The sequence below is a fragment of the Patella vulgata genome, chromosome 6, assembly GCF_932274485.2.
Source record: "Patella vulgata chromosome 6, xgPatVulg1.2, whole genome shotgun sequence".
Lineage (NCBI taxonomy): Eukaryota > Metazoa > Mollusca > Gastropoda > Patellidae > Patella > Patella vulgata.
This window is the reverse complement of record NC_065884.2, coordinates 174,750-191,740: the sequence shown is the minus strand read 5'-3', so window position 1 is coordinate 191,740 and position 16,991 is coordinate 174,750. Positions and strand designations below refer to the sequence as shown.

The following is a 16,991-nucleotide window of genomic DNA, read 5'->3' as shown; positions in this document are numbered from 1 at the left end:
TAGTTCTTAGTTCTTAATTGATTTTCTAAAACAAAAATGATCTTTATGTTAAAATACAATTAAGTTAAAAAAATCATTTTACAAATCTGATATGAAATATGTTTGATTTGTGAAACAATATTGATTTTAAGATACAAATATTAATTTTACTGTACAAATGTCGAAATACGACAACAAATGAAGAAATAAGAATTAAGGACTATGAGTTAAGAACTAAGAATTAAGAACACTGAATAAAAAGCTGTTTGGTCTTCCATAATAACGAGGACTTCGCTACGCTCTTACCTCTTGCAAAAATTCTATAGGGCTTGGTAAGGTCGCGATGAAATGCGGAAAAAATTGATAAGGAGTCCGTGGAACAATAATCTTTATAGTTTATGTCGACGTGTAACTAACTGTAAGTCAGATAACACCCTATCGGCGTGGTTATTATTTGAAATATAACATGCCGGTTTCGCCCTTTAGATTTAGCCTATATTTCGAATATCAACCTGGACATCATAATATAACACCATTCCACTCAAAGGTCAATTCATCGGTTGAGTTTAAAACATAGCTATGATACACCTCGATCCATTTCCTCACAAACTGCCCACATAGCCATTAGCATTGTAATATATATGTTTAAAGTTAGTTATATAGAACTGGACAGGATCTCCAGCACCTCGTCAGCTCCTATACCAAAATTCGTATGAGACATAGAATTTCTCTGATTATTGGTGATAGAAGTAATATCACCATCCTGTCTATTGTATCATTACCAGCACCGTGATAATAATATACGTAATGGGTAGGAATAATGGATAAATCGTACAATCTAGTAACTCCAGGTCGATTTGTATAACTTGAATCATATACGTGTTCAACCTCAATGTCAAGTACCACAGTTATAATATGGAAGAGGCCAGTTTGTTTTATAACATATACGAATTTTGTTCCCCCATATAATATCTTTAATAATTCTATTTACCATAATAAACATCAAATAACATCTGAATGTTAAAGTCATTAACAATATTCATTATAAAAATCGTTGAAATGTTCCAATTAATAAACCTAGTGAATGTTATCCATGAAGCTACCTGTTAAAACATACCCCTTTCACTAAATGCCCTTTAAAGATAATAATACTAGATATGTACATGGCGATATTCATAATAACAATAGTTTTGTTTACTATAATAAAGATGCATTATGTAAGAGCTAAATCCGTCCATTCCAAGTCTTGTTGTTCGCTTCAAATATTATATAAATTATTATTTTGACATTTATTCACATGACAAGCCTTTAATTAACTCTCTGGATCATCTGATGGCGGAGATTCACATGACAAGCCTTTAATTAACTCTATAGATCATCTGATGACGGGGATTCACATGACAAGCCTTTAATTAACTCTATAGATCATCTGATGGCGAAGATTCACATGACAAGCCTTTAATTAGCTCTCTAGATCATCTGATGGCGGAGTATCACATGACAAGCCTTTAATTAACTCTATAGATCATCTGATGGCGGAGATTCACATGACAAGCCTTTAATCAACTCTATAGATCATCTGATGGCGGAGATTCACATGACAAGCCTTTAATCAACTCTATAGATCATCTGATGGCGGAGATTCACATGACAAGCCTTTAATTAACTCTATAGACCATCTGATGGCGGAGATTCACATGACAAGCCTTTAATTAACTCTATAGATCATCTGATGGCGGAGATTCACATGACAAGCCTTTAATTAACTCTATAGATCATCTGATGGCGGAGATTCACATGACAAGCCTTTAATTAACTCTATAGATCATCTGATGGCGGAGATTCACATGACAAGCCTTTAATTAACTCTATAGATCATCTGATGGCGGAGATTCACATGACAAGCCTTTAATTAACTCTATAGACCATCTGATGGCGGAGATTCACATGACAAGCCTTTAATTAACTCTATAGATCATCTGATGGCGGAGATTCACATGACAAGCCTTTAATTAACTCTATAGACCATCTGATGGCGGAGATTCACATGACAAGCCTTTAATTAACTCTATAGATCATCTGATGGCGGAGATTCACATGACAAGCCTTTAATTAACTCTATAGATCATCTGATGGCGGAGATTCACACGACAAGCCTGTAATCAACTCTCTAGATCATCGTATGGCGGAAATTCATGAGGATTAATAATTTAATTTAAACAGATATCTCGAATAACAAGTACCGATGCTAAGATAATCCACAATTTGTGTCTCGTATTGCCAAAACATCAATCAGTGATAACTTCGCTGAGAATAAAATAATTTGAATGAATTTACAATAATATATTCATTTTTCCTTATCTATCTATGATAGATCCAACTGTCAGCTCTTACATACATTTTACAAAAAAAAACACATTAAAAATCATTTACAATATTATCTTTTACCCATATAATTATCTGGGTTACAAAGTATAAATGAATTTCATGTGACTTTCTTTCATCTTTGTTTCAATAAACTCATCAAACCTTTCATTGTCGGCTACCGTTATCCAATTCTTCCAATCTCCAACTTGTCCTGTAAGAAAAGACGAAGTGTTTATCCTGTTATAAACCCTAACCCTAACCCTAGCCCTATTTAAAGAATCATCTGAAAATAGCCTACACGAAGTCAGTAATCACCAAATTACCGAACTTAGGTTTAGCGTTCAAATGTTATGACGGTTCAACCCAATTACAAAAGGTCATAGGTCAATTACATAGGGAATAGTAGGGTCTTGGCAAAAGGTCATAGGTCAATTACATAGGGAATAGTATAGTCTTCTTGATAGAAGGTCATAGTTCAATTTATTGTATTATTGCTGTACGTTAGCCTCGAGTTGGGATCACTAAATCTCCAGGTCTATTATATTTTCTTGGTAGCTATTAGAAATTGTAATGGTTGTTTAAAAAAACGAAAACAATCCCCACAATACCTCGTGTACGACATAAATGTCACAATTGTGTAAGCTAACCTTTTCTGAGCATACCGGATCCTTCCTTCCAGGTAATATTCAAGGCATTCTCTTTGAAGTTTTCTGCAATTGATTTCATTTTACTAAAACTGCAGGCATCAGCAATGGCGGCACAGAGTTCATCTGTTACATCAAGCTCCAGAAACTGTGCTACTTCCTTTATATATTTTACAGGATTCTTAAAAATTATCATGAAATAAAAGTAGAAAAAGTTAATACTAAAACCATGGTAACAAGCAAGGTGGGTGTATATATTTTACCGGATTCTTACAAATAATCATAAAATAAAAGTTGAAACGGTTATTACTGAAACCATGGTAAGAATAATTTAATCTATTATCTTGACAACAGAGTCTACGATCTGGCATACCTCTCTAGATTTACCCATATCCAAACACATGTCGTGCAATAGCGCTGAATGGTGTTCTTTGACACTATCATTAACTGTAATTCTTTTTATACGGAATTATAGTAAAATACACTGCAGCAGAGGAAGTAATATTGGCAGCGACCCCTTTCCATACTTTATTGGCATAAGAAATTCTGGAATTAATATCGGCAGCGATCCCCTTTCATACTTTATTGGCATAAGAAATTCTGGAATGTCAACGAGTCCGACTGCACAACAGTTTGGCCCCCATCCTTCGACCAGCAGTCGATTACTGCAAACACATCAACAGATCATTAAGGTTCCGATAGTAGCCCTCGCTGTACGTCTGCAAACGTTCATGCAGCAGTACTTAGTTTTATTATTATTATTATTATTATTATTATACAACACTTATATAGCGCTATCTTCCACATACGTGTTCAGGTGCGCTTTACAATAAATACATGTATAGAAAATAGAAAATCAGTAAAAAAAATAATAATTATAGAAACAGTAATGGGAGAGGGAACGCCCCTATCCTACAGAACTGTTCGTATTCCGCTCAGATCGGTTGGATATGGCGTTAAGAGAGACTCATCTGACGACCTCTCTAGTCACGTGACCATAACCACATCACCAATGGAACATGCTGCCAAGGCGTACAATTCACTGGTCGTATGATAGTCGCATATATAGATATACACTTTATTTAAGATATAATAAAATACCCTTTTCATATCTTCATAAGCTATTGCTATTATTGGTGTCTCACCCTTGTCAACGATATCCTCCCATTCTTTAATATAGTCACCCCATTTACCATAGGCCACTGTAATAAAATATAAAACAAATTATTTCCAATTATTACTAACGAGATCTAAAACTTTAAATACCTTGAAAAAGAAATGCAATAATACAATCGCAGTAAAAAGCACATAGCTGGACCATTTCACATTCCAACTGTAGCTCGTTTTTTCGTCCTTTGGTATACAGCTTTCGTGGCCAGATTAATGGAGGGGGGGGGGTAACTCTTCGTGACGTATAACTATTGAAATGATGCTTTCCGGTTTATAGTATTTATCAGCTACCTATATAGAATTTTCAAATCAGGAAAACGTTTCATTTATTAACGGACATAATAACGCTAATCTGAAATAAAATGAAATAAAATGGAGTTTAATATCCCACTTTTCTACACCGACTGGGTTAATGGAGACAGGCATGTGCCATAGTGTGGTATGAGGGAGATTTTGCCCGGGCAGCGGCACTGCGGTCTATTCTTATTTTGAATTCCAATTGTCAAGGGTTCTTTTACGTGCACGAGATCTCGGTTTTTCGGCCCATCCGAACGACTATAGGTTGTCCCTTGCCAGTCCCCCCTCCCCCATCCTGCACCATTGACATGGGAAATCTCAATGAACTGTCTTGGTCAACACCGGCATCGAAGACGGGACCTGACCTCTTGGTTAGCGAGCTAAAGTCTTACTCATGGAGCCACGGCGGTTCAGTGCTGTGCTAAGATATTAATATTTAAACATTACCCTTTTCACGTAAAAACAGATCAAGAAAATCCTCGAACCTTCCCTCATACCCATTGGTTCGTTTTATCCCCGTGATATGACAATACAAGGAAACTGCTACATCTTTAGGATTTCGATACACGTAGACAATTTTAGTTTTCTTGGTAAAGATCTGTTTTGGGAGATGTTTTATGCTGAGGTGGGTATTGAGTAACCTTGGAGATGGAAGTTTATCCATGATTCCAGTCTCTGTAAATTCCAACATTTGGCACTCCTTGTCGTCTTTCGAGTGTTCGGGTGATCTACAAATGAGCATGCGCACTATCTCCCAAACCCAGTGCGTACCTACAACAGATGAAATAAAAGAATGTTTACAAAAGTGAAATGGAACAAATATGTCTGACTTTAGTTAATCGTTGTAATGATATCTGTCACACTTTGTTATTATACTACATGCATGTAAGTTCAATAGGAGATTATTATGCTATCTGTCTAAAGTGGGTACCCTAAGGTGGTTACAGCCACTGCTGTTTAAAGGGGGAATACCCTCTACTGTCTAAAGGGGGGATACCCACTACTGTCTGAAGGCGGTAACACCCTCTACTGTCTAAAGGCGGTAACACCCTCTACTGTCTAAAGGCGGTAACACCATGTACTGTCTAGGGGATAAGGGGGTAACCCCATCTACTTTTACATGCCATACGTTAATTATTCCAAACGAATTCAGGTGCGCCATACCAGCAAAACCAGCAAAAACATGTGACGCACTGCAAGGGTCAGATGCTTGGCACATCAATGTCACGCAAGAAATTAAACGTTTATTGAACACCGGGCGATTTCAGAACAAAGGTCAATCTTTCCCTGTTTGGGACATTAACGACGGTCATTTTAAACTGAAAAAGATTAATGTGAAAGAAGATAACATTCATTAAAATGTTTTCTATCAAAGGGATAATTTAAAACAGAATTTTAGTCAAGATAAACTTTATTGTATGAAATGGCCGACGGGGAACAGCATACAATTACACAAATAACATTAAAACATATATAAAATAATAAAAGTGAAAATGATGTAGTAACAAGCAAAAATGCTTATAGAAATCTGTTTCCGGGGATGCAATGTACCACTCATTCTAATCATCCAATAGAGGGTTTGGGGTTAGGGACAGCGGACAACTTCCTTCATAGCACGGCGTATACCCATCTTCATTAAAGATACATTATTTAAAAATAAGATAAAAAAAAAACATTGCCATTCTTGCTATAAATGTTCAAATAGATTATGAAAAATGGATATATTGAAAATTTCATTTAAATTATTTCATTCTGATTGAAGTTGTCAATGTTAGTAGTTTTGACAAGATGTATGCATTGATTGTTTATTATTAGGTGGGGGGAGTTAATCTCAAAATTGGAGTGACCCCAAACAAATTGCAAAAGAAGCCAATGCAGTTTGGTTCAATCATATTAATATTAGACAGTATCATACTCCAATTCGGTCGAAGTGTGCCAAGGCGAAATGACGTAATTAACATAATTCAATATGGCGGTCTCAAGGAAGTTTCTGAAAGAGATATCTCGTAACCAGTGCGCTTCAGTGGTGGAACAATAAATATATATTTTATTAAAATCTTACAATACCAAAAGGTAATAGGGGCGAAATGTTCCGGAAATAACAAATTTGACCGAACCAATTTTTAATAAAAATATATTTCACATGGTACCGGCCATTTTGAAAATTTCGTAATAAAAATGTCCTTTATGTGTTTTTCGATGTCTCTGGATTTAAAATGAATTTTGAAATTCCAACATTGGTAGAAATTCAAAATTGCTACCATAATGGAATCCAAATTTGCGGTTTTTAATTTAATCGTTATTTTTCCCTTTTGGATACGACGTGTTACAAATCTTTCACATGGTTTTAGATGTCATCTGGTTGAATTCTGATCTCAAACAATTAATTTCGAAATTCAAAATGGAGGATTTTTAAATTTATCGTTATATTCTTCCGTTAAAGATGGCTTGTAATATGTCTTATATAAGGTTTTTGAGGTTACTGGGTTCAATTCTAACTTTTAAAACTAACTTTGAATAGCCCAAAAGATATAAATTCAAAACGGCAATGAAAATTGAATCCATAGTGGAGATTTTTTCTTTTGTTTTTAAAAAATATCTAATAAGGTTTTCAGGTTTACTAAATTCTATTTTCGGTTCGAAATTAAATTTAAGAATTTCAAACATCTGTTTAGCGTTCCTTTTTCAAGTGCAATTTTCTTTATTTGGTATTTGATATCACTAGGGTTAAAAGTTGTTTCGATGTATCTAGTTGTTAAGAATTTGCGCCCGAATATTAGGTCAGAAATGGTTATGCGATCCGTGTTTACAGCCCTTGCGGTATCAATTCCATGGATGGACTGAAAACGATTATCGTAGTTTCAAGGGTCTCTTAACTAGTTAATTTACGTTGTTGTTAATGAATTGTTAAGAATGCCACACGTTATGTATGTGCATAAGCTGGAAATACCATGATATACCATAGAAAGTATTAACATACAGTTTTTCAAAAACATTTCGCGCCCGGTTGTAGAGACCCCCCCCCCCTCATGTTCCCCACATAGTGTGGGTACTCTTAACGGAGCAAGGTTCAGTTCCCCCGAGTCCGCACCTGGTATTTTATAGACCGATAGTAACCACGGGTTTATTTAAGAAAATACACATTAAAAGTAACTAAGTCGCTATTCTTTGGTACCTAGTAACGGACACAAATGGGTGACAACGCATATAATAATGTAATATGAATGAATATAAACAGATTTACATTCAATCGTTTCTGTTTTTATACGTCCACATTTTCATGTGGACGTTTATTGTCGTCGCCCCTGTCCGTCCATCCACAATTTGTTTGCGGACACTCTACAGGTCATAATTCTTATCCGATTTTTACGAAACTTGAAATATAGGTTTATCTCCAAAAGATATTGGCATGTATCGGATCGAAACTTCATGGATTATGGCCCTGTACGAAAAATCCCGTGTTTAGCTTGTGGGCCCTATAGAGGTCACAATTTTTATCCGATTTTGTTGACACTTGAAATGTAAGTTTATAACCCAAAGATCTCGGTCCTTTCGATATTCGCGCATATCGGACCGTAACTTCCTGAATTATGGCCCCTGATTGTACGAAAAATCGCGTTTTTAGCTTGTGGACCCTATAGAGGTCATAAATTTTATCCGATTTAAAAAACGTTTTAGTATATCACCATTACACCCTAAGGACGGCTGAGTTCGAATTTCGTGAAAATCGTCCCAAAACTGGCAGACAAAATGGCCGCCCCTCTATCTCAAATAGCGTAAAAATATGGTATATCAAGGTTGTGGACCCTATAGAGGTCACAATTTTTATCCAATTTTCTTGAAACTTGAAATATAAGTTTATAACCCAAAGATCTCGGTTCCTTTCGTTATTTGCGCATATCGAATTGAATTTCCTGAATTATGGCCCTTGATGGTAGGAAAAATCACTTTCTTTTTTAGTTTGTTCTCTATCCATCTCTCGAAAATGTGGGCGTATCCTGCCTGGCAGCCACTGGTTACAGTAATTTCTAATTGAGTCCGAATTGAATGGCAGTCTTTGGCGTCTGGTTATTATAGTCTATACCGGTAGTATTCTCCTACATGGGGTATGTTTAGCCTCGTCCATCGAGTCGCTTCAAAAGTATTCTGGCACGCGAATAGTGTGCCAATCTTAAAATGTTCATTTTTTCTTAAATATTGGATATTAGAAGCCCGACTTTTCACGGTATTATAACAACATCAATGTTTATTTAAGTCGTGTTCGCAATATCAAAGATTATGGATGATATTGAGTTGAAGACTTGACTCCTTTAAACAACATTTAAATATGGCCTACCACCTATAGCACTTTAACCTCGAACTTTTCGATAAAACGGACACGTTTGTTCCGCATATGAATTAATTGAGAAGGACAAATACAACTTGTAGAACCAGATATTTAAAGTAAGTTTACGAAAATACACATTTAAACAACATTTAAATATATTCTACCACCTGTAAATAACCTAAAAATAATTGTTATTATTGGAATTTTCCATTAAACATAAACTTTCTTGTATCTATAAAATACTAGATTAAAATACCAATCGATAATTTGTAACACGTTTAACATCATATCTTTCTACACGAATTAACAATAAATTGTTCATTTGGGTAAAACGGAAACATTTTGTATACCTGTCAAATAATATACCAATTGTTTATATTATAAGTTAAGGTCTACCGTGTAATACGGTAATTTGCAACACGTTTTAACATCATATCTTTCTACATGACATATCAATAAATTATTCATTGGATAAAACGGAAACATTTTGTTTTATAACTGTAAAATAATATACGAATTATCATTTTATACTGCGTATTTTTAGTGATTATTAAAGTAATTGAGTAATGTGGGAATTTGAAACACGTTTTAACATCCTATCTTTCCCTTCCCTTTTCAGTGATATACTGAAAGGAGTATGGTAGTTTCAGGGGTCCCTAAATTAGTTAATGTTGCGTAGTGATGAATTGACGTCGTTTTTGATGAATTTTTAAGATATAAGCATAAGCTAAAACACCAGGACATAGTCTAGAAAGCACCATTTACAGTCGGTTTATTGAAAACAAATTCGAGTCTGGTTGACGAGAACCCCATCGATCCCCTCAAGGAGCAAAGATCAGCCCGTCCCTGGCATCATATATGTAATGTCTCAAAAAAAAAAGTATTACCGTGGCCATTGCACGACCTTGTCGTAACATGAATAACATTTTTAAATGAACCTGTGTTTACTATTGGTCTAGAGTCTAGATGATACCAGATACGGACCGGGTCCCAAAGATTCCTGAATCCCGGCGCGAAATATCTTTTGAAAAACGGACTGTAAATTTATGTTTTAAATAATGTGTCCTGATGTTTCTAGGTTACGCACAAATTTGATGTGTCACAATCTTATCGTAAGTTAACTTTTGAACCTACCTAATATAGAATTCAGTTATCCCGAAAACCTTATTTTACAAGCAATATCCACACAAACAAAAATCGCAATTTTGGATTCTATTTTGATTGTCGTTTTAAATCTACACCATCTTGGCTAGGTTTCTGATTAGAAACTGAACTCAGCAACCTCAAAATCCTTACATAAGACATATTACAAGCCATATCCAACAGAAACAAATGACGATTAAATAAAATTCAGCCATTTTGAATTTCATTTTTAATTTCTGCCGTCATGGATCCTCGAAATTGATCAGAATTGAATCCAATCCAGCGACATTGACAACCACATAAATGACATTCTAAAAGTCATATCAATCAGGAAAAAATGATGTTAACTTAAAATATGCGATTCTTTAGTCAATTTGGAATTACTGCCATGATGGATTTTCGAAATTTATCTTTAAATTAAAAGACATCAAAATCCATATAAAAGACAGTAAAGGTCATATTTTACGATATATTCGATGGTTATGTGGAAAGAATGTCATTTTATTACGATTAATTAAATTTCCGCCATTTTGAATTTCTTTTTTGCGGCAATTGGAATTTCTACCATTATGGATTCTCAAAATTCATGTTACAGGTCATGCCCAGCAGGAATAAACAACGATTAACTTAAAATCCGTCTTTTTTGGATTCAATTTTGACTATTGACTGCCATTGTGAATTGCTACCATGTTGGATTTTTGAAATTATCTTTAAATTCAGAGACATCAAAAACCATAGTAAATGCACATTCTCGCTGGTTATATGGCGAAAAGTCAAAAGGCGTCCATGTGAAAAATACATATTTTGTTGGGGTTTTTTTCATCAGATTCGGTTTTTTTTCCGGCAAATTTCTCCTTTGTAACTACTTTTTGTTTGAAGATTTAAAAAAAGAATTAGTTATTCTCCCACCACTAAAACACACTGGTTACGAGATATCGCTCTCCGAAACCTACTGAAGACCGCCATATTGAGTTATGTTAATTACGTTATTTCGCCTCGGCCGAATTTGAGTATGATATTGTCTCATATATGAACCAATCTGCATTGGTTTCTTTTGCAATTTGTTTTGGGTAAAACGTTATCCCTCCCCGACTATATCGTAACCACTGTGCTTCTTATTCGAGACTTAACCTCATGTCTCCATTTCATTTAATCAAATGATTAAAGGTCGAACCGTTCTTATCTACTTAAAATCGGAGCCAGTCGATGGCATCGAAAGTTGATCATGGTTTTGGTATGCTAAGTAATAATTTAAGGTTTAAAGAAAGACCTGTAATAGAAAGATTTAGCTTTTGCCTAATGCATCTGTAACATGGTAGAGAAAGAGGAGACGTTCATCCCCATTTTATTTAATTTCAAATTTACTTGGTAGAAAACTAATATATTACCTGATTTAGAGTAGGCGCAGATTAAAACATCATCTGATCTTATATCAAGGTTGGCTATATTATTAAAGTGTTGTTCAATTGGTGTTGTGACAGGTAGAATGGGGAATGACCTCCCGTCGTATTCTGTAAATGGTCCTAGGTTACATCCTGAACGATCTTCAACTCTTCTTAACGCCATTTTATAAATAAACCAAATCTACAAAGGGGGGGGGGGGGTAATTACATTATATGTTGTTTTTTAAGATACATTCCTACAGGGTAGTTGTTTCAATTAAAAGTGTGTCATATGTGGTATATATAAAATGTAGAGACATCTATCTTACTAGAAAGATACTGGATTACTAGGGCGCGCACAAAATATAAGAGGGTCAGTAACTGGCAGCTTGTCCCAGATGTACGCACCTTAATGACGTAGGAAGGGATAGATTAGTCGAATCGAATAATTAGCAGTGGTGAGAGAGCGAGTGACTTAAACGCAATGCATATGGTAAATGGATAGGCCATAACAACAAGTAAAGGCTGTAAAATGATTCCCCCCCCCCCTTAATAATTTCACGTGACCAACAGGGATTCTTTAAAAAAAGATTTTATACTGAAAGGAGTATGGTAGTTTCAGGGGTCCCTAAATTAGTTAATGTTGCGTAGTGATGAATTGACGTCGTTTTTGATGAATTTTTAAGATATAAGCATAAGCTAAAACACCAGGACATAGTCTAGAAAGCACCATTTACAGTCGGTTTATTGAAAACAAATTCGAGTCTGGTTGACGAGAACCCCATCGATCCCCTCAAGGAGCAAAGATCAGCCCGTCCCTGGCATCATATATGTAATGTCTCAAAAAAAAAAGTATTACCGTGGCCATTGCACGACCTTGTCGTAACATGAATAACATTTTTAAATGAACCTGTGTTTACTATTGGTCTAGAGTCTAGATGATACCAGATACGGACCGGGTCCCAAAGATTCCTGAATCCCGGCGCGAAATATCTTTTGAAAAACGGACTGTAAATTTATGTTTTAAATAATGTGTCCTGATGTTTCTAGGTTACGCACAAATTTGATGTGTCACAATCTTATCGTAAGTTAACTTTTGAACCTACCTAATATAGAATTCAGTTATCCCGAAAACCTTATTTTACAAGCAATATCCACACAAACAAAAATCGCAATTTTGGATTCTATTTTGATTGTCGTTTTAAATCTACACCATCTTGGCTAGGTTTCTGATTAGAAACTGAACTCAGCAACCTCAAAATCCTTACATAAGACATATTACAAGCCATATCCAACAGAAACAAATGACGATTAAATAAAATTCAGCCATTTTGAATTTCATTTTTAATTTCTGCCGTCATGGATCCTCGAAATTGATCAGAATTGAATCCAATCCAGCGACATTGACAACCACATAAATGACATTCTAAAAGTCATATCAATCAGGAAAAAATGATGTTAACTTAAAATATGCGATTCTTTAGTCAATTTGGAATTACTGCCATGATGGATTTTCGAAATTTATCTTTAAATTAAAAGACATCAAAATCCATATAAAAGACAGTAAAGGTCATATTTTACGATATATTCGATGGTTATGTGGAAAGAATGTCATTTTATTACGATTAATTAAATTTCCGCCATTTTGAATTTCTTTTTTGCGGCAATTGGAATTTCTACCATTATGGATTCTCAAAATTCATGTTACAGGTCATGCCCAGCAGGAATAAACAACGATTAACTTAAAATCCGTCTTTTTTGGATTCAATTTTGACTATTGACTGCCATTGTGAATTGCTACCATGTTGGATTTTTGAAATTATCTTTAAATTCAGAGACATCAAAAACCATAGTAAATGCACATTCTCGCTGGTTATATGGCGAAAAGTCAAAAGGCGTCCATGTGAAAAATACATATTTTGTTGGGTTTTTTTTCATCAGATTCGGTTTTTTTTTCCGGCAAATTTCTCCTTTGTAACTACTTTTTGTTTGAAGATTTAAAAAAAGAATTAGTTATTCTCCCACCACTAAAACACACTGGTTACGAGATATCGCTCTCCGAAACCTACTGAAGACCGCCATATTGAGTTATGTTAATTACGTTATTTCGCCTCGGCCGAATTTGAGTATGATATTGTCTCATATATGAACCAATCTGCATTGGTTTCTTTTGCAATTTGTTTTGGGTAAAACGTTATCCCTCCCCGACTATATCGTAACCACTGTGCTTCTTATTCGAGACTTAACCTCATGTCTCCATTTCATTTAATCAAATGATTAAAGGTCGAACCGTTCTTATCTACTTAAAATCGGAGCCAGTCGATGGCATCGAAAGTTGATCATGGTTTTGGTATGCTAAGTAATAATTTAAGGTTTAAAGAAAGACCTGTAATAGAAAGATTTAGCTTTTGCCTAATGCATCTGTAACATGGTAGAGAAAGAGGAGACGTTCATCCCCATTTTATTTAATTTCAAATTTACTTGGTAGAAAACTAATATATTACCTGATTTAGAGTAGGCGCAGATTAAAACATCATCTGATCTTATATCAAGGTTGGCTATATTATTAAAGTGTTGTTCAATTGGTGTTGTGACAGGTAGAATGGGGAATGACCTCCCGTCGTATTCTGTAAATGGTCCTAGGTTACATCCTGAACGATCTTCAACTCTTCTTAACGCCATTTTATAAATAAACCAAATCTACAAAGGGGGGGGGGGGGTAATTACATTATATGTTGTTTTTTAAGATACATTCCTACAGGGTAGTTGTTTCAATTAAAAGTGTGTCATATGTGGTATATATAAAATGTAGAGACATCTATCTTACTAGAAAGATACTGGATTACTAGGGCGCGCACAAAATATAAGAGGGTCAGTAACTGGCAGCTTGTCCCAGATGTACGCACCTTAATGACGTAGGAAGGGATAGATTAGTCGAATCGAATAATTAGCAGTGGTGAGAGAGCGAGTGACTTAAACGCAATGCATATGGTAAATGGATAGGCCATAACAACAAGTAAAGGCTGTAAAATGATTCCCCCCCCCCTTAATAATTTCACGTGACCAACAGGGATTCTTTAAAAAAAGATTTTTATACGTCCACATTCAAGATGCGGACGTATTACGCCGTCGCCCCTGTCAGTGTGTGTGTGTATGTGTGTGTGTGTGTGTGCGTGTGGGGGGTGCGTTGGTGTGTGTATGTGTGTGTGTGTGTGTGGGTTGGGGTGGGGGGCGGATGTCTGTGGGTCGTCTACAGGGCACAATTCATAACGGATCATCTTGAAACTTTGAAAACTTATTCCTTATATCCTAAGGATCAGTCCTATTGTTGTTGGGGCATACAGGCAGCAATTCTTAATGGATCGTCTTGGAACTAGGCATATATTCCTTATAGCCTACGGGCGGCAACTATTGATTTTGGTGCATGTCCCGGCCCCAGGGGCAGAGCCACGCCCATTTTTTGTGTTTCGCGTCTAAAGGCCACAATTCTGAATGGATTATCTTGGAACTTGGTATACTTATTTAATTTGGTACATGACCCTCCCCCCTTGGGCGGTGCCACACGCACGTTTTGTTAATATTATGTCTACAGGTTGCAATTATTAACATATTTGGATCCAATTCAGTATGATCCATCACAGGGTTATGCCTATTTATATTGGTCCATTTCCAACCCCTCAGGGGCAGAGCCCGATTTTGCATTTTTTGTCTACGGGCTGGAATTCTCAATGGATCATCTTGGAACTTTGCATATTTATTCCTTATACCGCAAGAATAGCAACTATTTATTGTGGTGCATGTCCTGACCCACAGGGGTGGTGTCTCGCCCACGCTTTGTTAATATATATTCCGTAAATTTGGCAAAAAAAACAACGCCTAGCCTTCTTTGCTTGTTGTCATATTATAGTCGTTGCAGTCATTTCAAAATTCATACTCTTTATATTAAAGAGTACTATATCCATCAAATCAGGAATGTGGATGTATATTGCAGCGGTAGCGATGCTCTTGTTACAGTTTGGGGTAGTTCTCTTCCGATTTAAATTTTTTGAGGGGTATTTGAAGCACACTTTTGATAGAGTACTTAGTTTGGCGTGCACGTAAAAAAAAACCATGTCAGTCTGATAGTTGGCCGCATCGCCGCTGTCCTCATAGGACACTGTATGTCGTATGCCCGTCGGTGCTGACAAGTAGGACGTTAAACCCCATTTAATGTCATAGATTATATACATATATGTTTATATCATGTTGGAGTGTGTGTGTGGAGGGTAAGCGCGTGCGCGTTGTTCTAGAATCTCTTTCGCTGAGTAAACTGGCTTGGTTTTGATTCCCCAGTTGTATTTGACAAGAAGTAGGGTTGCCTGTCCAACCTCGAGGGTACTCCGGTTTCCTCCCACTGCTAAAGGCGAATCATTGAAGCGAATCATTGAAATAAAGTTGAACCACGTGTTGTCTCTGGGGAAGACGATTTATACACATGTCTTGATAAATTTACTATACCTTATCTTGCAGCTTGTTTCGATTTCCGATCAAACTATTATCCTGGTCGTACGATAGGCTTATTTAAAATCAATTCGTTTTGCACAAGGTAAATAAAGGTTAATGGGACAAATATCCTATTAATAGAACGGTTCTAAAGATTATCACATTAACAGGTTTGTTCCCAGGCTTTTGTAGCGCTTTATCTAGGTTTTTAGTACGCTACAGGTTAGTCTCGGTCACCCAGAACCTCCTATTCGTCAACGTTACAGGTTACTCTCGGTCACCCAGAACCTCCTAGTCTTCAACGTTACAAGTCCGCTTTATTATCTTAATTGTAGGAAACTTATACCACTTCTTCGTTTTTGGTAAAAAGCTGCGTTGTGCCTGCGTCATTAAACCGTTATCCTCAGGTGAAATTTAAATACACAAAACAGACAATGGGAACCTGAACTGTTTGGTATTATTATGACCCGACTTTATTGTTTTCTTTCATCTGTAAAAAGTATTTTGAAGTAACTTACCGTTTTTTATGACTTGTCTCCGGTGTGTTGGGTGCTCGTGGTAATCTGTATCGTATCCTCTTATATATAAGTTATAATATACTACTGTATCATGATAGATGTGATATACATATAGTGTATCAGTGAACATATAGTTAGATACAGTGATGATAGACAGATGTTAGGGTTATAAATAACTATACGCTGGGAGACAATTAGATATAGTATATATATACCATACTCTCTGTACAATACAAATATATATATAGGTATTTATATGTGTAGTTTAATGGTCGAGTAATATATTGATATTTTACGAGTGCTATAGCACGACGGCAATATCTCTATATTATACAATGTTTTCCACGAGATCATTAAACAACTTAAAATACAGACACTGTGAATTCGTCACGCGGATCCAATATTGCTACTAGTATAAATAATGTACGCTTGGCACATTGACCGTACCGTTATTGAAATAATGGTACGCCAACATCAAAGGATGACGTCACATCTGTATTTTAATTGTATATATAGGATACAGGAGGTGGGGGCAAATAACGCTTTGTATACTGGCCACTCAATTAAATAGTGTCTTGTTAATCATGGGAGGTTAGTCTATGCCTATCTTGAAATCGACTCTGAGAAATCATTCCACCAGAATTTACACCGAATAGCTTCTTAGGAGGTATCTTTGATTCTT

The 16,991-nt window shown here is 35.8% G+C and overlaps 1 protein-coding gene across 1 annotated transcript; it reads right to left on the bottom strand.

The window, feature by feature from the left end:
- Positions 1-946: 946 nt before the first annotated feature.
- Positions 947-16,436, bottom strand: LOC126824615 (sulfotransferase 1B1). Its single transcript, XM_050553882.2, has 5 exons — positions 16,310-16,436; positions 4,905-5,228; positions 4,092-4,192; positions 2,994-3,171; positions 947-2,557 (listed from the first exon to the last, which is right to left on the bottom strand). The coding sequence occupies exons 2-5, from the start codon at positions 5,197-5,199 to the stop codon at positions 2,445-2,447; spliced, it is 687 nt and encodes a 228-aa protein (XP_050409839.2). The 5' UTR covers positions 5,200-5,228; positions 16,310-16,436; the 3' UTR covers positions 947-2,444.
- Positions 16,437-16,991: the final 555 nt, after the last annotated feature.